A 23329-nucleotide genomic window follows, 5' to 3' on the forward strand; every position below is an offset into this window, starting at 1 on the left:
ACTTTTAAACAAGTATTTAGTTTTATTTTAAATTAGGTTAGGCTCACACTGTTATTTGTTATAAATGCTCAATCTATTTAAGACTATTTAAGGTAGAGTTTGACTTGTTTCTATCTTTAAGCATAAGTAAAGGTGATAATGCTATGTTCCCGCATCAATAGGACAATACTGTAAATATCAATTTATTTGTTTAATTGTATATGAAAATAAAAAACTGAATGGCACAATACTAATAAGTTGATCAATTTTCACTTACTTTCACTGATATGATATATATAATTGTTGTATCATATAAGTATAAGGTTAGGTTCAATCAAATCAAACAATACGAAACAATATATTTAAATATGGAAATACATACCAATTCTAATAGCAAAACTGTCATAGCTCAAGTGCTTATATAATTGAAGGGAAAATTAGTTTGATGAATTATTAAAATAGGTTCAAACCTAAAAGATATATTGAGATCTGAGGAAAAAACTCCATTTATTAAAGAGGGACAAATATATGTTTACATATAGTATGTAGGTTGATGAAGATAGCGTGATCCTTATCCTAGAGGGTCTGTTACTGGTAAAAGGACAAAGAAAATTGCATCTAAAATGTTCTCTTTCAATTTTCGAATTCTCTATCCACTTCATGCATGGCTGATAGTTGACTAATTCGACATTATTACATTTGGTCCTATATAATGAAAGGGTCAATCGCAAATAATTCAAATTTGGTGTTTACTACTACATGGATGTTATGGAGTCGAGTTTTGACAAAATAGGAAGATAGATAGCTAGCCATGTATGGAAGAGGATGAAATAAAAATAAATTTGGGCAAAGCCCATGAAATGGCACCACTATATATATATATATATATAGAGAGAATGTGGATAAAAATCATATATTCTAAATGGTGTCTAACTTTGTATCTCAAGTCAATCAAAGTGTTTCATTTTGTTACTTTTTGTTTTTTAATTTTTTTTCTTTTATTATATGATTGGTTTACTACAGAAAATGGTACGTGGGTATCTAAAAAATTATCCAAAGTTGAGATTGGAAAAGGACTAATAAGTAAGGGGCACAATTTGGCACATAAAGCATAGGCATTGCCGCACCCAATAAAACAAGAATGGGCATGTCATTGGCACGGTTTAGGGGCAGTGAGTGATGGAATTGTTTACAGCTGTTTTAATAAGCATTTGGTCAGAAGTCGTAAGATGGATGGTCGTAAGGAATGGAGTGTAGGAAGTGATGGGTTTAAGTCTCACCATCAACAAAAAAAAATGGGAGTTATAAGGTGAATAGATGGTAGAGAGTAGGAGGTTGAGGGTTCGAGTCTCACCATAAAAAAAAATAGTCTTTAAGGTTGTAATAATAATAATAAATAATAAGCATCTGATTAATATATAGTTGAATCTTACATTATATATTAGTGTAAAATAGAGTATTAATGAGAGGTTTAAATTCGAATGGTTTAAGAGTTGAGACTTTTAATTGAAAGTAATGAATCTTGTCATATTTTTTATAATAGGAAAATGATATTTTTTCTACTAAATCCTCACATTCATAAGAAAATGACATATGAAACAAAGTGAATGTAATACTTAATTTATTAACCAATGATTGGTTTCAAGTGACCCATATCACTTTCTTATGAGTATTAAGATTTAGTAAAAATATATGTAATATCAAATATTTGTACATTTGTCAAATAAGATAATTATACACTCAGAAAATTTCTTACTTATAGTAAGGAGATATGGTTCGATATAGAAAAAAAATCAAATATCTTATTTAAACAAATTATATATTATATTAATGATGTACGAATCTAAATAATTGGACTAATGTCTTTAAAATCTTATTGATCAAAATAATGATGTCGTAAAAGTCAAAGAGTCTTCATGTTAATTTCTATTCTTAGAAATGATGACAATCATTTCTTCAACACCGCAAAAATGTTCGAGATAAAAAAGATTTAGGCATGTTTATAACTTTTTATTTGTATTTTTATTTAAGATTTACAAAATATTCTATTTTTATTAGTTTTAGTGGGATTAGTCTCACATTATTTTATAAAAAGAAATAGGTATTAAAAGTGATCAAAGTTTAAATTAAAACTAAGAGCAATGGAAAATAATACTTATAATAGAAAATATTATATCATCATATTAAAACGGTCTAAAAATTTCATAACCATGAAAAAGACATTTGTCACCTGAATGACATAACATATGTCAAAATGAAATAACACGTGTCATTATTCAATGTTCATAAGGATCTTTAAATTTATTTGTTATTAGACTCTTTATAATAACTAAAAAAAATTAATCTAATAATAACTGTGCTAGAATAGAGTTATGGTATTAATATGGTAGAAAATGGGGAGTACAAGCAACTCTATCTATCTGGTTTAGAGGTAATCACAATTTATGAAAGAGATTAATTAATTATTTATAAGATAAGATAATATCTTTGTAGTATAAAAAATCATCTTTTATTCATGCAAGAAAAATTAACCTCATATAACCCTTTTATTTACCAACAAAAAAAGTTATTTTCAAAATTTAATTTGTTAACCATAATAATTCTAGGAATTTCCCTTTATCTAAGATGAGGCACTGTAACTTTTTTGGTCAATATTTTAATGGTTTTATTATCTTTTATAATTTACATATTAAATTATTTATTTAATAGTATTTAAATATTTTAACCAAATTACTTGAAAATGGAAACTTCAATTCCAATTCATATTTCAGAAAATTAAAAGATAAAAAGGTCAAGCTGAATTTAATTAAAAATGTAAATTTGAAAAATTCACTTTTAATAATTTAGCTTATTTATTTTGTAATTTTATTTAAAATTCAGTGTACATCTGCAATTGCAAGAGAAAAACTATTTTCTAGAAAAGAAACCAAGTATTATGAATATATTATCATCAATAAGTAAATCTATTTGGGACAATTATAGTATGACAAATGTAATTTATATTTTGAATTTATATCAAAATTTGGATTAGATTTATGCACACTATTATTTTAATGTGCAAGCTTACATGTTACAGGAGCCTCTCCTGTCAATTACATATTTAAAATCCATATAATTTGGAGAAAATATATATTGTTTGCTACTAAAATTGTATGACATTATTTTTTATTGGTTGATTTAAATAATTGATAAGTGAATTGGAAAATTATAATTTTCAAAAACATATCTTTCCGATAAATTGACCTAGAAGTAGCATAAATTTGCTACCATGAGAACATAAATTAATACTGAAATTGACGTTATTAAGGGATTCCAATCCCTTGGTATGAAAATGGGACATATTCTATTAGAAGCCAGTCTAAGATGAGCTATATATATATATATATTACAATGTTACAACGAATTAATTTAAAGTATTATGCAGTCATAATGGACTTTCTTTCCAGCAAAGAAAACATAAGTTAATAATCAATGCTGGTTAACAACGTTGCATTCATTCATTGTGAAAGAAAGCCAGCTAGTGGAATCAGAAATCGATGCTTAGAAGCCTGATTACATTGACCTAGTTATAAATCTAGGAAGCTAGTAGCAGTAGCCACTGGGAAGCATGAAGGTGATACACCATGACGTTTAAGAAATTCCACAATATTAGAAGAACACAGCTATATGGGAGCACCTTGCTTATTTTCCTCCGGATCAACCCGAAGGAGAATTAGTCTTCAACGCGAAACTCGGAATCTATTAATGAGTTGAGTTTTAGATGAAAATGAAGAGAAGATAGTAAACATTTTAGAGTATATTTCATGACTCATTTATCTTTAAAATCCTACTTGGAAAAAAAAAACTTAATAGTTGTAGTCCACTACTTCTCATGCTAGACTATGACTATGACAAGTGATCATGTTGAAAACAATTTTAGCATCTGACGGAAGCCACCTGTGTTTTCTTGAAACTTGTAATTTTTTATGTTCTCATACACAATAATAATTAAGGACTAAATATATTCACATTTCTAAATTTCAATAAAATTATACAAATTATTTGTTACTTTTTTGCACTTATATAAACTTTTTAATTGATATATTTTTATTATACTGGCCACACAAAAAATAATGTAATCTTTTAAATAAGAAATATGATAAATATAATTAAGTTAAACACTGCATGATATATTATGGAGGCAAATCCAAATAATATACAAATCAATGTATCTTCATTATTTTTTGCTGCAAAATACATCAACAATTCTAAAGAGATATTGTTTAAATCACTCTTATACTATATATCATAATAAACCAAAAATAATAAAGAGATATTCACTCATATATTATTGGAATTTGTCTCCAAAATATATTATATTTTTTAATTTAATTATACTCATCACCCTTTTTTATTTAAAACATTAAGTTATTTATCTTACCCCTACTGAATATATATATATATATATATATAAAAAAGATGGATTTTTGTAGAGTAAAAAAAGAGAGGAATAATTTATATAATTTTCTAAAAGGAGAGGAATAATTTATATAATTTTCTAAAACTTAATGAATGTCACTATAATTTACTCTAATTCTAATGCAGTTATACTTTTGAAAAATAATAATATACATATTTAATGCTCGAGCACACTCTTAATAAAATCTTAATTATTATAACATAAATTTTAGAGATGGATTTACTTACTCCACGAGTAAGTTAAAAAAAACATACTCCACATTTTAGTTATTCATAATATAAAAATCTAATGGACATGTAGTTTGAATTAGTCTATAAATCTGAATCATTAATTTTTCATAGAATGAATATAAAAGATATAAAGTGGATTCTCTCTCTAAATTTTATATAGAGTTGAGGTTAATGACATTTCTTTTATTAAATAGTGATTTTAATGTAGCACTAATGTAAAAATTTGTTACACTATTCATCATTTCTTAAATTATGTGTTAGTCCATTAACTGCTAAATAAAACATTATATATATAAATAATGAATAAAGTATTAAACATATAATTGTTTACACCAAAAACATGTAAATATTAAATGCCGTAAAAATATTGATGTAATAACTGCACCAATACTCAAACTACTTCCTAATTTTCGTAGTCAATTATCATGGGTGACCATTTATCTATAATAAAGTTTTACATGTTTCTTATAAGACTTTTTATTTATATTTTTGTTTCTTTTTATAAAACTATTCTCAAATGTTCATGTATATTAATATTTAGATTTTGTTATGAAAATATTCTTACAATAAATTGATTATAAAGTCAAGATTATTATTTTACAGAGAGAATATAAATTAGTCTCATTAAATCAAAAAACTGTATACAACTGTTTTCAAAGTCAATAATACTTACAATATTAATTACATTTCTTGGTGGTAAGAATTTTTAGATTATTTTGATATTACTAACAATATTCTCACATTTTTGTATAAAAAACTAATTATTTTAGAGTATGTAGTTGTCACTATTAATAAGTATCCAAAAAATCAAACTTCCGATCTTAAAAATCTAATTAGATTTTATATCAATTTACCTATATCTTTTAGGTTGCATTGTTAATCACCAAAATTTTTGTTTCAGTCAAAAAGGAAAAAAAAGGTCATTATTATTCGTATTTTTCTCACCACTCTTGAAAAGTCAAAATGGCAAGTTGACATTTACAATGGTAGCAACCCAATAGCGAAATGCCCTAATCCAAACATCACTATAACCATCACCATCTTACCTTAAACCAGATCCAGAATATACATCACATTTTATTTTAAAAAACCAATAAAAAGAAGATAAAGAAAAATAAAAGCAAGAACAAGTATTGAAAGAAATAAAGAAACATACACATCTTGAAGAATCTTCTAGCATGGGTGCGTGTGTGTCTTTCTATCATTCTCCAACCGCCACCACAACAACCACGAATGCTAAAGCGCGTGCGGCGGAATCATTTCGTAGACCAGCGACGATTATGGTCATGGACATGAAAGGTGAAATCAGAGAGTTTATTCATCCAATCCCAGCAAGCCACGTCATCGCCGACAACCTCTCTTGTTTCCTCTGCAACTCAGAGTCACTGTTTATCGGCAAGTGCATACCACGCGTTCCCGATGAGGAGCAGCTTCTACCTGGGAAAATATACTTCCTTGTTCCTCTCTCTCAATCTCATAATCCCTTATCCCTCACGCGCCTTTGTGATCTCGTTGTTAAAGCAAGTTCTGCACTTGCCAATAAAACTAATACAAACTCTCTTCAAACCTCTTCGCTTTGACCCTTCTTTTTCATTTCTATAATAATCAATCTTTCACCTTCATTTTACTCATGTAAGTCTCTTTTAACATTCATCAACTTTCTTTTCGGTTTTTGGACGAAAAAAAAGTTTTTTTAATGTTGTTTATTATTATTATTATTTTACGGATAGAAATGTTAATTAGCACCTGAGAATACTCGTCAAGGATTAAAGAATAGGATTTGGGAATTGGTGCATTAAATTGAATACTTTCTTTTATGTTGATTCATCTGATTGTGACGTTGGGGAATTTTTTGAAGCAGGACATGAAATTTGTATGAGGTAATGATGCAAGGGCCAATGAGTACATGATGATGAATAATTTTGGATGTACAACAAGTATTTGTCTATCTGAATTGGTATGTTGCTTCACTCTTTTTGGTGTAAATTGATGAGTCTTGTGTCCCACAAGAATTAGTGAAATGCAGCATCATCCAAAGTGTGACACTGGCTGATAAAATCTCACTGTATTGTGTGGGATTTGTATGAGACTTGCTGATGAATGAGGATTTAGTTACCAACCAAGCTGAATTACTTTTAATGGTTTGTTGCTTATTATTGGTTTGGAACTTGTTTTTAAATTTGTGAGATTATCACTTGTAGGGTGTTATTGTCACTAAATTATTAGTAGACTGAAATTTCAATGCTTGTTTTCTTCAACATAGATTAATAGTACTCTGAGTTAAGCTATCCTTCATGGTGCAAGGTCACTGGAAACAATGAGTAATGGGAACATTTTCGACTTCATTTGTTTCTAAATTTTAGTATATTCTATCGTTCATTTCTAAATTTGTATATTTGAAAAATCAATAAAACAAAATAAGAGCGTTCATTTGAGGAATGTAAAAACTTCTATTTATGAACTAACCATAAAAAATTAAAAATTATGGGCTAACTAAATGTCACACTATAAATCATAGGCATCCATATCCTATATTTTTTTTAACCCGGTTGAACAGATCAAAACTGTATTACTAACAATTAAACTAATTTAATTGGTTCAATCTGTAAAGAAAATATATTCCATTTCTTATCAATTAATGAAGCCTTAAGCTCCCTTTTATATTCCATTTCTTATTAATTAAGAAAAACAGAGGTTGCTTCATAATCAAGCAAACCCTTATTCAAGGAAGTTACAACTAACTAACCTAAAACTACTTCTAAGAATAATAAAAAGAAAAGTCAAATGATAAATGAAAATATAGCCTAAGGTGTTTAATGAATGTCCTATGGAATCTGGCATGCCCAAGACATCACACCAACTTGGCTGAGTCAGAAGGCTCAGTGTGACCATCATGACCATGCCAATCTAACCGAGAAGTCCTAGCTAGCAATGACCAGGCTACAGAGTCATACCTAAGCCATGACCGTGAATTTCCGACTGAGGCAATTAGATCATGCTTAGGCAATGACCATATATTTCCGAGAGAGACAAGTAAGCCATGTCTGGGTTGTGATCATATGTTTCTAGCTGATGTGACCATACATTTGTGACGATGTGATCGAGTCTGGCTTGGTGTGAGACCGAGGCAATTGGCCATTGTAAGGCCAACCCAATAGATATAATATACTTTGATGACTGTAGGTAAATTAAATTATATTAACTTGCTTCTCTAGCTAACCAGGACCTTACAGAAATTTGGGATGGTATTGCACATGCTGATGTAAACAAGGTAGCTTATGCTGACTCTTGCCTGCTTAAAGAAATATACATTTAATTGTATATCACCTAAACAAACTTAATTGGGTCGACTGAATTTTTAGGTTTATCGGGTCAACCTGAGTAAAAAACATTATATGTTTTGTATTTTAAAATGTGTCGTAAATTAAATATAATCTTTAGTTTAATCTTTTAGATTAATAGCACCGACGAATTACAAAATTTGGATACTTTTCATCAGTATCTCTTCATTATAGTTACTACTTAACGATGAACATGGACTACAATCTAGAGTTCAAGTATTATATTACATGTTAATTATCAGGTATAGAGAATTCTTATTATCATGCACTTTCATAATTACATGTTCCTCATTTAGCGTACTATTGTAGTATTGTGTAGCAAATATCATATTGAGAATTCTCTCAAGTAATGGAAAGACACATGACTTTTTTCTTTGTATTTTAAGGGTAAAAGTGTAATATCATTTTAAATAAAAAAAATATAAATGTCAATATGTTGCTTTTTTTTTTTTTACTTTTACACATCACTTCTCTCTCCACTAATGGTCTCACTCCGAATTTCACTTACTACATATTTGTTTTCTGTTGTAATAATAATTTAACAACTGACAAACCATGCAGAACTGGGTACAACACACCAAAACCAGTACCTCGTAATTATGTGATGTTCTAATAGAGGTCGATAACGTATGCTACATGGAAAACTACTTGTAGACATGGGTCTCCTTTAGACCCTCATTAGGGTCAAGGCGTATATAAAAGGGTTTAGGGTCTTCCCCCACTAATGGTGTCCATTTTCCCATACTTATCATTCTCTGTTCTATTAAACGACTCTGATACTGTAGCTAATAATACCTCTTTTCTCTGTTATGAAATTTCTGAGCTAACTTTCTGGGTGAGTGTTACTTTTCTAAGTAGCATAGATTGGTATTTAATTATTTATGCTTTTCACTGTATTCATGTGCCTTCATCATTGATCTCAGACTGGGGAGAAGCTGGACTTTTTTGTTGAGTAAGAAGATATTTACAAATTATTCCATTACTTGGAGAAAAGTAGAGAATAAAGAGAGAGAAAGGATAACAACTCTGCACTAAGCTGCAAAAACATAACTGTCTCCTTACAAGTTACCTGCCAGAGTGATTGACTTAGAGAAACCCTTCAAAGTTGGGCACACATTAGAAAATCTGATATTATTGCAGCATCACACAAAGATGTGGAGATTCTAGTGAAGGCGTCCCTTACACTTCAAAGATCCACAAAGGCAAGGAGACCCTTTTCCAGGCATAGGCTCATAGTGATAGTCAAATGTTAGCTCTTCACCCAAAGCAACCTATCAAGAAGAAGAAGAAAAGTGAAATGTAATTAGTGGTAAAATCAACCTACTCAAAGATGTTCATTAGTGGTAAAATAACCTTTCATTTCTCAAATAAGAGACCAAAACTGGTGAGTATTCAATGATGCTCATTATCCTATATGAATGTCAGCATTCATCAATTAACCAGGATATGGAAAGCAAAACTTCTTACAACTTATTTGCCAATGAGCAGACAGCCTTTATTTTGCCATGTGACAAGGTTGTCACAGGCCGAGTGGTAGAATCAACCTCTTGCAAATGCAAGGCAAGACTGCCTACTATAGACTCACATACTAGGTCCGACTCTGCCTTGGACCCTATTCATAGCCGGAGCTTTATAGCATCGGGTTGCCCTTTATTCAATGGACAGGGGCAAGAATCTAATTGAGCCAGAGCCATGACCTTCAAACTTCAATTAAACTCTCGCTTTCGACATTTCATGTTTCTTCCTGTCTCACCTCCTCACACAGTTATATCATATAGACATACCAAATCAAGAAAAATGTTGGCAAGCAGAAATTGCCAAGAACTATAGGTGTTGGATTGTTCTCGAGGAAATAGTTCCATACAGGAGAGTACTTACATCTCGACTTGCATAAAGACCAATATGTGTACGCTCACAATCCATGCTCTCCACAAGAACTTGGTGATTAACCAGATTGGGCGCGCAGCTACAATAACAACAACAAATTGTAATAGCAAACCAACAGGCGTTTGGGACATAAAAAACAGAATGTATAAGCAGTTTCTAATGACAAAAAGGTCTATACAATCCTAAATTTATCAAACCCACAGTTCCTTGGAAGAAATATGGTAATATTCTTCTCAATTACAATTTGTAATAGATGCCAAGAAAATAGGCATCAAACAACTATTATTTATTTAAACAAGTATCATCACAAGTATCTCTATATCAAATTTATTACAGTAAGGAGCAGATATGCAATCATCATGATAATGTGAAGCACTTTTCAAACACTTGATATTAATTGCATACAATGCCAAACGAAAGCAGGAAGTAGAAGACCTCATGGACTACCCAAAAACATATTCAGGACATTAGATTGCTAAGCAATAATGGCAAGTTTGATTGTATCAGACTCCTAGGAAGGAAAAAAATCAGATCAAATTGGCACCAATTTGAAAACCTCACTGCAACCTAAACTATGTAAATGGTATCTTAAGGAGCTAAATGATCACCTATGATTGATGAACCGTGAGACGTTTCCGTATTTAGTAGCATCAATTACATATTGGGCCTGTTCTACAATCAATCTGCTCATATCATTAACATGAGAATTGATATCATAGAAATAGCTGCAATTCTCTGTGTCATATCTGGTATTGATATCATGTCAGTAAAAAGGCATAAAAAACATCAACTAATCAAAAAGAAATAACAGCTTCAAGGATTGAAAACCTCTTGTGCCTGTTGTGTGCCTCATGCACATCTAAAACCTCTCCAATGTACTCGCACACAAATGTGCCACGTAGAATAGCTTCGCCAGCCCTTACAGCCCATCCCTGCAAATGATGTAATATAAGTCAATGTAACAAACCTTAAGAAACATTTGAATTAATAAAATTAAGAGTAACCTTTTTCTCTGTTTTAAAGACTTCCAATCTGACTCTTACTCCATTCTGCAATATTCTGTTTGGACAGGATTTATTGCATCTGCACATCTGGTTACACTCATAGACAAGGTAACCTTCCTGCAGTTTTGTAGGACGGTCCCCAGCATGAGACAAAATGAGAATTCGTCAATAACTAATAAAGAAATATAGGAGTGAAAGGCAGATATATGTTGTATAGGCCACAAAATTTTGAAAAGGATCAAAGACAGAGTCATGGAACAATGATGTTTGAAAATATTCTATACAGTTAATTCTAAAAAATCCAGAGAAGATCCTATATATGATGATATTGACAGCAGAGCTAAATCAGCACATGCAGCTGCACTCCTAACAAAAACATATTCTGCAAATTACAATGCTAAATGGAAAGATGTCCATTTAGAAACATGCAAGTTCAGTTAGAAGTAAAGAGGAAGGCATAATACATTCAGGATTTTAACAAATAAATATATCATGGCCAAGCAAAGCTTAGCAGATCCAACAGAAGTCAATTCTCAGCCCAGGTTTTGATGAAAATATTTTACCTCCAATATCACTCGACCATTCTCATCATATGGGAACCTGCCACGCATCGGTTTCCCAAATATGTCTTTTGCATCATCATAGTCATTACCAAAAAGGTATACATGATCACATGTTTCAGGGCAGCAAGCAGAATATGGGCAGCAGGCACACCCCAATTGTGGAGTCTGCAATTAAAACAAATAGGTTAAAGAATGTAGAAAATTAATTAAAAAGTATGGTGTATTTCACAAAACGTCTTTATAACTTCAATTTCACCATAAAACGGAAGTATATTACTATAAAAGTGCATCACTAACTTCCGAAATGCTTTTACAAGTAAAATGTTTTACAGAAACTTAGTAGAATATGATCCACTTAGGTCCTTAACATAATGACTTTGGTAAACAAGCAAGTGCCAACAGCAAACATATGACGTTTAAGTAACATCACATGCATTTAGTATTCAAGTTTATCCTTATCTAATTAGGCTTTGATGTAAGAACAAATTAAGTCACAGTGAACTACCTTCGAATCAAGACTAAGGGATTGATCAAGCATTGGCTTTGTAACATACGTAAAGCTCTTCCAAGGCATTGACGAGTTTATATCTTGTTCATTCGACACACTAAGAGAATACATAAGTTCTTGATCTACTACACAAATCACTGGAATTGACTCCTTCCCAAAGCTTATGTCATCACACAAGATTACAGCCTTTTGCAGTGACTCGGATTTAAAACTATGTAGATTCATGATGCAGTGAAATTCATCAACCTCCCACTCTTTGCTTGCAGAATCTGACAAATTTGCAGAGTTTGGCCTCACAAAACCATTGGGAAGAGATGATAAAGGAGAGTGCAAGGCTTGGTCAATCAATACCTTACACCCTCTAGGACAGATAAACCCCTCTTGGTGCCATTTTACTGCAATATTATTATCACTGCAAAGCTTTGCTGCCTTCAAATACAGCTTTTCAGGCAGAAATCCATATTCCTCTTCCAGTGAAGCTACAAGACTAACTTTGCAGCAAGCAGAGCGAGCAATTGATAAAATATCAAGATTGTTCGGCCGATTTTTAGTCTTCTGAATCTCAGAAAACAAAATCTTCGCAACAGCTGAGCATTGATGTTTTGCCAATCTAGAAATATCTGTTATTTCAGTTACACCAGGTTGTATGATGGGTCGCCCCATGTCGATTGACTTTGTTGCCTGTATGCATCTCTTTAAATTAGCACTAACCCTATTTCTGATCTTGTATGATGTTGCTGTGACACCTTTTGTAAGTCTAGGATGGCTAAGTCTGCCAGATTTTAATCTGTATGCATAAAAGCGAACTCCGCGCTTTGTGGGGCGGCTGCTGACAAGATTGGGCCCCATATGAGCAGCTTGGTGATGTCGACCTAGGTCAGGTAGTATATTGAATTTCAACCCACATAACCTGCAAACAAATCTCCGCACAGCACCTGGATTCTCAGAAGGATTCTCCAAAGAGGCTGAATTTCCTTGGTCATGTTTTGGTGGGGAATCTTTGCTAATAGACACAGTTTTCTTGTCAAGAGCTTTTGATGGCTTAAAATCATCAGGATGAATTGATAATACGTGCTGCCATAATTGCTCAGTATTTCCAAAATGACTACAACATGGAATGCACTGGAGAAGCATGCACTGTTCAACAAATTGCACATGGTGTCTCTCCTGAACATGAGTTTCTAACAACTTCTTGCTAGTAAAAGAATCCAGACAAATGGCACAAGCATAACCTCTAAACAGCCACTGTGCTTCATTTTTATGAATGTCCATCCAATGATTACCAAGTTCTTGGTCATCTGGAAATTCTGCAGAGCATATCTTACACTTAATGGCATTTTCATTATGAAGGCTATCGTTAGTAGTGGACGGCAAGAGAGGTGGTTCTTCAATGACAGAGGTTACATCCATCTTATAATTGAATCCCCAAATCAAATTGATTCTCGCTTTCTCACTATTAACCACCTTTGTAAAAAATTCTTCTACGCCAGAATCTTTAGAGGCTTCAGTCAAAGCCCACTGGAACTGCACATCCTCAGGAACTGGGTTTCTTACTGATAAAATGCTTTTGAATAGCCTGTAGAAAAGCTCACATGCTTTATGCAGATGTACCTTTTGCTCCGATGAACTGCAGTCCCTCAAAAGTTCTGTGAACACTTCTTTTGATACTATTCTACTCTTACCATTTCTTGCACGTTTGAGCCAGCTTGGAAGGTGACTTTCGCAGTACAAGCAATAATGCTTAGGAAATTCCTTACAAGGATTCTCATTATCATAGACACTGGAACCTATACACTGCAGTGTGTCCGCTGCACTACGATCATTTTCATCAGGTATTGGCTTCTTCTTCAAGTTGCTTTTTCCATGCAAGGAATCATCACCAATGGATGTCACTGAGTCTACTTGCAGTGCACTTCCAACATCTACCAATACCATGTCTTTGCAGAACATGTCCTCTGAACCAGTATAACTTTTTCTGTGTTTCCTCTTCAATGCGTTGTAGGGTAAATTTGAGTTCTGCTCTGTTTCAGCATAGGACCGGTGTTTCTTACAGAATGAAAAGCCAGGTAGGGCCCGATGCTTACATCTAGTACCCAGAACAGTTGTACCTTCACATAAAGGAGTATCAACTGGAAAATGGTTTTCAGCTTTTGCTGAGCTGCACAAAAAACGAGAGGACAAATGCACACAACAGTATACATCACCTTCATTTGCCCATCTCACACACTGTCTTCCCTTAGCTTCAATATAAGCAATACATTGTCGATTCTTGCTATCGGGTTCTGCAGATTTTGAAACAGCTAATTCAGTCATAGGTGTTGACTCCTTTCCTTTGGTATGCAAAAAATCAGAACTGGCAGCCTCAACTACAATTTCACTCCATTTATTCGCCAAATTATTCGATGAATCAGTTGCCATGGATACCTCCCGGACATCATCCTGTTTAAAACTCTCAGCTACTACTGTGCTTAATGTTTCCTGTTTCTTAAAGAATCCATGGTCAGTCTCAAGAGTAATAGAGTGAACTAACCCCTTGGTTTCCACTTGTGAAGCATGTGTATCTGCACGACGAACTTCAAGTTTGGGCCTTTTTCTAGAAATCTGAAAGTTTGCTTGGTATGAACCATCAGAAGTCTGAGGCTCTGTGTATTTGTTGCTTGATAAGGAAGGTGATGTTGAAAACCATTTGACTATGTCATGCTTCCAGGTTTTCCATTCAGAACCTAATGTTGGTTGTACCGGTTCATCCCTTAGAGTTTTCACATCATTCCACATAATAGACTCAACCAATTCCTGCACAAGAGGATAAGGAATAAAGGCAACAAAACATATTGAGAAGAATGAATACCCAGTTCTCTTTTTTCTGGACACAGACAAAATTATAAGGTACCTCCTCCAGCAGCTCTACTGAATCAGCACTATTTGCATTCTGACACCGTTCAACCCAAGAGTGACAAGAATGCTGTAACCAGTCAGCATTTATGTAGTGCTGCAATATGCTCTGAAAGGAAAAGATGATATACTACTTCAACCAACAAAGAAATTACAAAGATAATTCGATGGAGCCTTGATAATTTATTTATGCAAAGAAAATAATAGTAAGAAGATTTAAGAAATTTTACAGCCCAAGTGACATAAATTACACAGACTATGCAAAGCATGCATATTAGTAGTCAGAATTCAACTTCACAAAGTTGGTATTTCAACCATCAATCAAATCTAATAATGGTTATATTAGTGTGAAATTTGGAATAGGAAAACAGGGAAAACTATGCATCCAAATAATTAATGTGACAATGTACTTTATTAAAGAGATACAATCTCTCTCAATAAGAAATGAGGCAAAGCATTTATAATTGCAAAAATTAAAATGTTCCATATATCAAAACACAGTAATGAAATGTATCATAAGCATGCCATGTAGAAATATATTCATGACTAGTTTTAAGACATGATATTAGATCCAAGAAACGTGTCAGAAAGGAGTGGAGGAAAATGGATTGATATCCCCCTATCAGCAAGTGGCATGCCATAACAAGAACCACCATTAACTGAGAAAAACAATCTGAAACTTATGGAAACAAATTCTATTTAATTAAGAAGATGACACCTATAAAACAAAGTAATAATAAATAAAAATGGCGGGGCCAACAACCTTTCCTTCTTTCAATTTCCTAGCATTTCTACAAGTCTAACCAATAAAGTAACATCAAAGGCACTGGAACCCTATCAATAAATGCTTCCAGTTCAACATAAATTCTTACAGAAAGTTCTAAAACAACATTATCAAGTAGTTTTTCCACTGATGCATGCTGGGAGGAGTAGCCATGCACCCTGAAAGGGATTAGATCCTTACCTATAGGGTTGGGAAACCCTAGGTAACACCAAAAAAACATTTACAAATGGAAAAACCCATCTTAAATTAATCACGAGAATTTCATCATCTGATTATGTTAGTAGAAGTGCCTTACTGAATCAAACTTTAAAAATTACTTCCCTTGAGGGTGTATGAACCCGACAAAGAATGATAGCTACAAAGAATTCAAACATTTTAAGACAAAAAAATTATCAATTTGAGTTTCCTAGAAAATTTATAATTCCTTCAATTTTTTGTAAAACAACCCCAATTAACATAAAAAACAGACTAATATTCAACAAAGCAATGCACTAACTAAAGAAACATTGAGTTTCTCAAAATTAAACACCAAAAATATATGCATCTCACTCCATAAACTATCATCATGAATTGCAATTTACATTATACAGCTTTAGAAGCATTCTTCCAACATCAGAATAACCATTACAACGAGAAGCCTCCATTGCAAATTCCTTCCAGACCTTTACATCACGAGCAATTTCTGTCAAAGCCTACACATATTGTAGAAATGCCTTGTTAAAAGATACATTGAGACTAAGAATAAAAATGGACAAAAGGAAATAGCAACACCATCACGTACATTAAAATGAAGCTGATCAATGATGTTCAGCATGCCAACAGCTAGCTTTTGCATTATAAACCGACGTGCAACAGTCAAGTCTTTTACCATTTTCAGTCCTACCTGATGAGTCTTATATGTGATTGGATGGGGAAACTCGTTGATTGATCTAACAAGAAGTATATCAGCCCAAGAATACATTCTAGTGTGTGGAAAAAATATGACAAAATATTGCTTCCGGTCATGAGTTGGCTTTGCTCTCAAAGTTGATAAAGGCCAGTCAGCCCTTGCACATCTGATGCCAGCCTGCCACTTCCCTCTCCGCTAAAAAAGACAGGTCACAAAGAATACAAATAAAGGAAGCTATCGATTTGATTTTCATTTAACAGAGTGAAAACAATAAAATTCGATTTTCATTTCTCGTGCTAAAATCAGGAACTCAGATCAACTAGAGAAGTTAATTTTTGTTAAAAGAAATAAATAGGACAGCAGTAAAGAAGCTAGGGTAGAGTTATAAGCAACCAATACTCATTCAACTAAATTAGAACACAAACATATGGTTACCTTTACCCACAATGCAACAGATCCATCTCCCTCTAGCCACGCGGGTTTAGACAATGACAAATCTCCTTCTTTAATGTTGTTTGGTAATTCACTTTCAATCGTATCCACAACAGCGAGAGAAGTCTCAGAAGTTAAGCAATGTTCACTTATCACGTCTTCTTTAAAATTATGGCAATCACAGGATTCCTTTTGGTCTTTCACGTGACGATCACAACATGAAGTTCCAATGTATTGGCAATCCGACAAATAAAAAAAAGTCTGTTTCCCTTCACCTTGCCTTTCTATCTGAGGCCCTTCCATCTTATTGGATGGTTCTTTCAGTGGATTAGCTGCTAATTTAACTTGTTCACCATTTATCTGCCAATTAGGTTCTCCCTGATATACAAAAGCTGTTTCTGAACTATGCTGAGTGCACTCAGATTCTCTAGCATATTGTACACCAGAACAAGGAAGTACTTCCATGATACTATTCTAATAAAATAAACAGTATGAGTGTTATATGACAAGCATTAAGACTGATAGCTCCTTTGCTCACCACTCTGTTCAAACAAATGTCATTCCATAACAAAGTCAGGCAATTAAGTTTTAAACATAGTAATTTATAAAAAGAGGATGATAATTAAGTTTTAAACATAGTAATTCAGTTCTGTAATGCACTTTAGTAATACCAAATTTGATTTTTCTTCGAAACTAACTAGTTTTCTCAAGGTAATCCAATAGCAAGGTTATTTGAATTTTGATTAAAAAATAATGGCTTAAATATGTTGTTAGTCTTTGTAAAGTATGGGTCTTTTAAATTTAGTCCATGTAAAAATATTATTTTAGTTAAGGTACCTATAAATTCATTCATCTTGATTTTAGTGTCAATTGTTAGTCAGTCTCTCAAATGTGTCATGGACTACCAACAAATTGCAGAGACTAAATTCTAAGTAAAAGAGTTCATATGATCTTAATCAAAAAAATTATTTTTATATGGACTAAATTCAAAAGAGCCCTACTTTACAAGGACTAAAATCATATTTAAGCAAAAAATAAGACATACAGATTTATGTGTTCCTCAATAGACATCAACAACAGAAAACCTCTAGAGTCTAGACATATCTAGTTAAAATAAATTACAATGGATCTAATCATAATGATAGAAAATTATTCTCAGACACAGGACTATAGCAAGAGCCTGCATATTAAAAAAATGTCTGAATAAATACTCTACCATGCATAATAATGAAAAACGGAACATCTCATATACATAATATTTTGTAATTGTTAGTAATTAATGATGTTATGCTATGAAACACAAATTTTATTTTGTAAAAAATTAATTCAATTACATATCCAGCTACATTATTTCAATTTCATGTTTGAGCTTTATACCTAGTACCCAAGGAGAACTAACTAGCAAATAAAATAACAATGAAGCCTTAGTCTCACAATGAAACGGTTTCTTTATTGATGACAACAGTTTTTCATGGGTTTTTAATGACTGAATAAGACTAGAATTATTGATGGCAGAAATTATTATTTCCTTCTCTGATCATAGACCATATAATAATAATTTTTCAATTTCAAGACTTTTAGGAAATAATTAAGCTGTAATTGTAGAACTAGCGTCAAAATATGATGATTTTGCGCTACGTTGTTAATAATGCTAATAAAAACAGAGAAGAACTGCTAAATGCATAACATCGTATCTGACTCGTGACAACTGTCACACTTTGGGTAACTTCATCTCTCCAACCCTGTCAGAGGGAAAAAACTTCTAATTTTAATAATTTTATTTACTCCCCTATCGGAGTTTTTTGTACTGGTATTTCTTCACCTTTGGTTTGAGTTCGGAGTGCGTAGTTATCTCTCCCAACAAATGTTGTACTACATTAGGGTTTGAATGAAATATCTTAATCCCTAGCAGATGTAAATCCGCAACAGCGTTAAATTCTTCGGAAGCACTGTGAAAAGCTTCAACGTTTTTAGCTTTCACAAGCACAAAACAGCACACGTACATCTTGGTTTTAAAGTGTAGATATTTACCAATTACTTTCACCACCACAAAAACCCTTAATGGCAGAGTTATAACAGCAAAATCGACTTAAATCCCTGCATTATAGTGGTTACTTAATAAAACAATGATAAACCCCAAATAAATCGAAAGTATTTAACATTGGGGGTGAGAAATATGTAACTGCATGTCTAAAATATGAATAATAGAAGTGCAGAATCGTAAAAATAAAATTGAGGCATCAATTATATAACCTTGATACTTATTAGAGAAGCCCCTAAAACGTTGAACGAAAAGGGTTAAGATCTTCTTCCCTCCTGCCATTCATTACTAGTGATTTCTTTTTTTAGTTACCTATAGAATATACTTTTATAGTTTTATATATAATATAAATATCTAAGGTTCACAACATATATATGTTAGGGTGAACTTAGTCAGACAAATTAAATCATATTGACTGCAAAAAAAATGTGGCATAAAATAGAGAAGACATTGGCTATGCCAAAAAAATCAGAAAATAAAATAGTAAGAAAAGCGAAGTGATAATGTACCTTAAAAAGGAATAGGGAAAGTTTATGCACGAAGATGGGGTATTTTGCAGGATCTGTGTATAAGGGATGAGATGGGGTGGGTGAAATTGTTTTTTTTATGTGAAAAATGTTGTGTTTATCCCTTTCTCTAATCGATGCCTCACTAACTGTGACTATTGGTTAATATTGTGATATATACATAGATAGATAATAGTGGTACAAGTTCTATATGCCAAGTGCGGCTCTCGCTTTTAGGAATATTATTACCGAAGGAAAGAGGGGATGGTACAGGTCCCTGCCCAAATTTAAATCAATGATGGTACGGGTACTCTCGGTTTTGGTTCAACTTCTTCTACCTTATTTTTACAAGACAATTACAACAAAAATTGTTGTAATTTATTGGTTATTAACATATTTTATAGTGGTAATGGAAGAGAGAAAAAATAGAAGAACTAAAAGGGGAGAGATGGGAAATACCTGAAAGTTGGAAGAAATTATTGGCTCTAATTAAACAAATTCCAAGGCAAAATGAGTAGTAGTGATAATAGTAGCATGTTCTTGCATAATGTATTCAATGACATATATGGAAGATGTATCTCTACTATTTTTTTGCCTCAGATTTGCTTTGGATAATGTTCTTATTGGAAGGTAGAACATTATATAGAACATGGCACAACCTCTTGAATATTGCCATGACATAGAACATGGCAGTTTTTTAACCTTTGAAAACCTTTTTCATTAACTTCCTATGTAACTTCCCTCCTTATAAGATGCAGATTTTTAACTTCTTAGCATTGTTGTTCAGACTATTGAAGTGCATAAAATAAAATGTATATTTGCACTGCTATATAAAACGTGGCATTAAAAATTATTGACGTAAAAGTTATGAAAATCAAGTTTATTAGCAGATTTTACATTTCTATTTAACCTTATATCTCTTATTTCTATTTAACCTTAGTCAACTGGCCATGATTCATTTCATCTTTTCAAGTTCTCATCCATAAGTATAAACATTTATTCACGTAAAAATTATATGTATAAACATTTATTCAATATAAACATTTATTTATCATATAAAAAATATTCACGTAAAAAATATAATAGTATAGATCATATAAAATGATGTTGATTATTTGTGATGAATACATGCAACATGCATTGGATTATAATATTATATATGGTTTTCTGGTAAAAAAATATAAGATTGTGAGGGCAAAATAGAGAACCAGAAATTATACCATGATGAGGTGGTTACAATGAGTTTTGGCTTTATTAAGTAGTATAGATATTATAAGTTTTTTTTTTTAATTTTGTTTGGATAAATATTTCTATAGTTACTATAATCTCTAGGTTTATAATTACAATTTATTTCTATCACATCCTAAATGTTTTTTACCTATATAAAAATAGAGAGGGTTGTGGCGGGGTTCCTTAGTCGTGGAAAATGGAAATAGTGGCTGGGTCGTTAAGACTTTTATTTTCAGCGTTGTGTATCCAAAAATCGGGGAAATCAACACTCAGCAGTGCGATTCTAACGTAGGACTTAGATCTAAGGCAATAATCAAACAAAATACTCCTACTCACAATAAGGAAAGTAATAAATAAGTAATAACTTTAGGTAAGGTTTATGCATCGTGCACATCGAGATGCGGAGAGAGATCGATAATTTATGATAATTGTTTTTGGTAATGGGTAAAGTCACGCGGAAAGACCACACTTCGTCCTTTGCAATTGGGAATTGTCCTTTACCACTACTTTGGGCTCTGGGTCTTCCACCGCAAGCCCAAATCTTAATAAAAATGTGTGGATTGTTCCAACTAACATGAAGTTCATGATGAAGTCATGAAACTATTACCCCAAGCTCATTCTGTATTTCCTAGTCATAATTGAACAATTTACATCTACCATTTTTTATGAGAAGGGATCCACTTATTCCAAGAATTATCATTAGATATCCTTATAATTGATAGCTAAAATGAGAAGCTTTGAGTAAATGAATTCTCACCCTATTTTTATAATAGGTAAATAAATTGCTAACATGGTCCGAATTTGAATGTACGTTTATCAATGCTATTCTTTTGTTCACTTTCACCCCTTCCAAATTAGCTCACAAAATTTATTAATTTATAAAAATAAGTTTATTTAATTTGTTTTAGGTTACTATATAAAGCAGATTTTTTATGTAGTTAAAATTAGATAAAATAATTTAAAGTCACTTTGCAGCAAACTTTTACAAACATATATAAATTTAACAAAATGGAAATATTTTAATTTTAACACTTATTCTCAAATTAACTTGTGCTAATATAAGGAAATAATTATTATTGATGAGTTGAGAACGCATCTTATCATATGAAGTGATACATATTGTGAGAAATATGTTCTCTTTCTAGTTATTTAATAATTTGTATCATTCATCATACTTAAACAAATGGTGTTTCATAAATGAAAATGAATGTAATATCTATATATTGTCAGAGTAAATATTTATATACATTAGATATATTATTTGTCATTTATTTGTATTACTTGTTTTATTACTTGTTTTGAATAGTAAATGATGAACATAATGTATAACATTGTCATGGGTATATTTTTTCTCATAAAAAATCATAAGAAAATTATTTTTAATTAAAATTGGTTTGTTTACACCAATCACCATAGTTTGGTATAAACAGCAAGCCATGTTGTATTGTGCATATTTTATTTGGTTGAAGTTTGTTTGAATTATCAATTACTTTAGCTAGTTAAGTTATGTAATAGGTAACAATTAATATTTTCATGTAACATGGATCTCATCCTAACGCAGTTTTAAATAATATGCTTTTTGAATCATTAACAATTTTTCTTGGTTTTTGTTAGACGTACACTATTTATTAAGAATCATTATGATAGAGGGGTAAATGCATGAAGTCACGTGGATTTAAAAGCATCTGAGCAGCAAATATAATTTACATTCTTTTTTTGTATTATACATTATTTTATAATTTATTATAACTCTCATAAAATAATAACAACATGTATTTTTTTCCTACAATAGAAAACATCATTTTTATTCTTAGTCGACTCCCACAATATCTATTTTTTCTCACAACATATACCTCTATCTTCGCATTCCCTTTGCTAAGAACAAAAAAAAATTGTTCTTATTTAAAAACAAAAAACAGAGAAAAAACGAAGTAAAAATATTCTTATTTAATTAAAAACAATATTAAGAACCATCATTGTGGTTGCTCTAAGAGCGGCAGTTGTGTGTGGGTGTGGGTAAGCAACCTGGAAATTTGAAGAAATTAAAAAGAATGTTATGGAAAATGGAATAAAGAGAAAAGGAAAAGGAAATGGATGATGAGAAGAGAGTTGTTCACTTGTTCCTCTGGATGATGATCCACCAGATTGTCAACCTCTTTTGTCAAAATTCTTCAATAAAAAATACATGTCTGCCAATTTGTTTTTGGCATTTAACTTACTATGCCCGGGAAACTTATTAACCTACCACTACCAACTTTAAGTTGGAGTAGTTTGCTTAAGCTAAGAAACAAGTGGCATGCTGCAAAATTACAACTAACAAAGACATTTCTTATGTACCCATAGGTTTGCAAACAAATCTGTTCAATTTTTTACAACTTTTTGGTAATGTTTTAGAAACTAAAATAAACGGCGCATGGGTGCAGCACTTCAGAAGATGTACCAAAGTTATTGCCATGTTAGAGATAGAATAGTGGGGACAGAGGTGTAGAGACCAGAGATATACCTATTTATGGCTATATATGATTGGCATTCACTGGTTTGTCCAAATCTCTTTGGAAAGTTCCTTTTTCTGTACCACAATTGG

At 31.9% G+C, this 23329-nt stretch overlaps 1 protein-coding gene and 1 long non-coding RNA gene across 4 annotated transcripts; one reads left to right on the plus strand and one right to left on the minus strand.

Moving 5' to 3' along the window:
* Nucleotides 5678-6791, plus strand: LOC109348669. The gene is made up of 2 exons (XR_002107770.1): nt 5678-6300; nt 6530-6791. It is a non-coding gene; the product is annotated as an uncharacterized LOC109348669 (long non-coding RNA).
* On the minus strand, nt 8961-19727 carry LOC109348667 (histone-lysine N-methyltransferase SUVR5). Of its 3 annotated transcripts, none has more exons than XM_019589181.1 (12): nt 19519-19637; nt 16972-17510; nt 16429-16731; nt 16229-16339; nt 14862-14972; nt 11969-14764; nt 11464-11628; nt 10901-11017; nt 10725-10828; nt 10505-10642; nt 9888-9975; nt 8961-9280 (listed from the first exon to the last, which is right to left on the minus strand). In XM_019589181.1, the coding sequence occupies exons 2-12, from the start codon at nt 17431-17433 to the stop codon at nt 9173-9175; spliced, it is 4503 nt and encodes a 1500-aa protein (XP_019444726.1). In that variant the 5' UTR covers nt 17434-17510; nt 19519-19637; the 3' UTR covers nt 8961-9172. The 3 variants fall into 3 exon arrangements, 2 of the variants coding, with proteins under 2 accessions (XP_019444726.1, XP_019444727.1); XM_019589182.1 differs by lacking the exon at nt 19519-19637 and adding an exon at nt 19222-19321; XR_002107769.1 differs by lacking the exon at nt 8961-9280 and having other exon boundaries at nt 9908-10016; nt 10439-10642; nt 19519-19727.

This window comes from Lupinus angustifolius, chromosome LG06 (genome assembly GCF_001865875.1).
Source record: "Lupinus angustifolius cultivar Tanjil chromosome LG06, LupAngTanjil_v1.0, whole genome shotgun sequence".
Taxonomy (NCBI): Eukaryota; Viridiplantae; Streptophyta; class Magnoliopsida; order Fabales; family Fabaceae; genus Lupinus; species Lupinus angustifolius.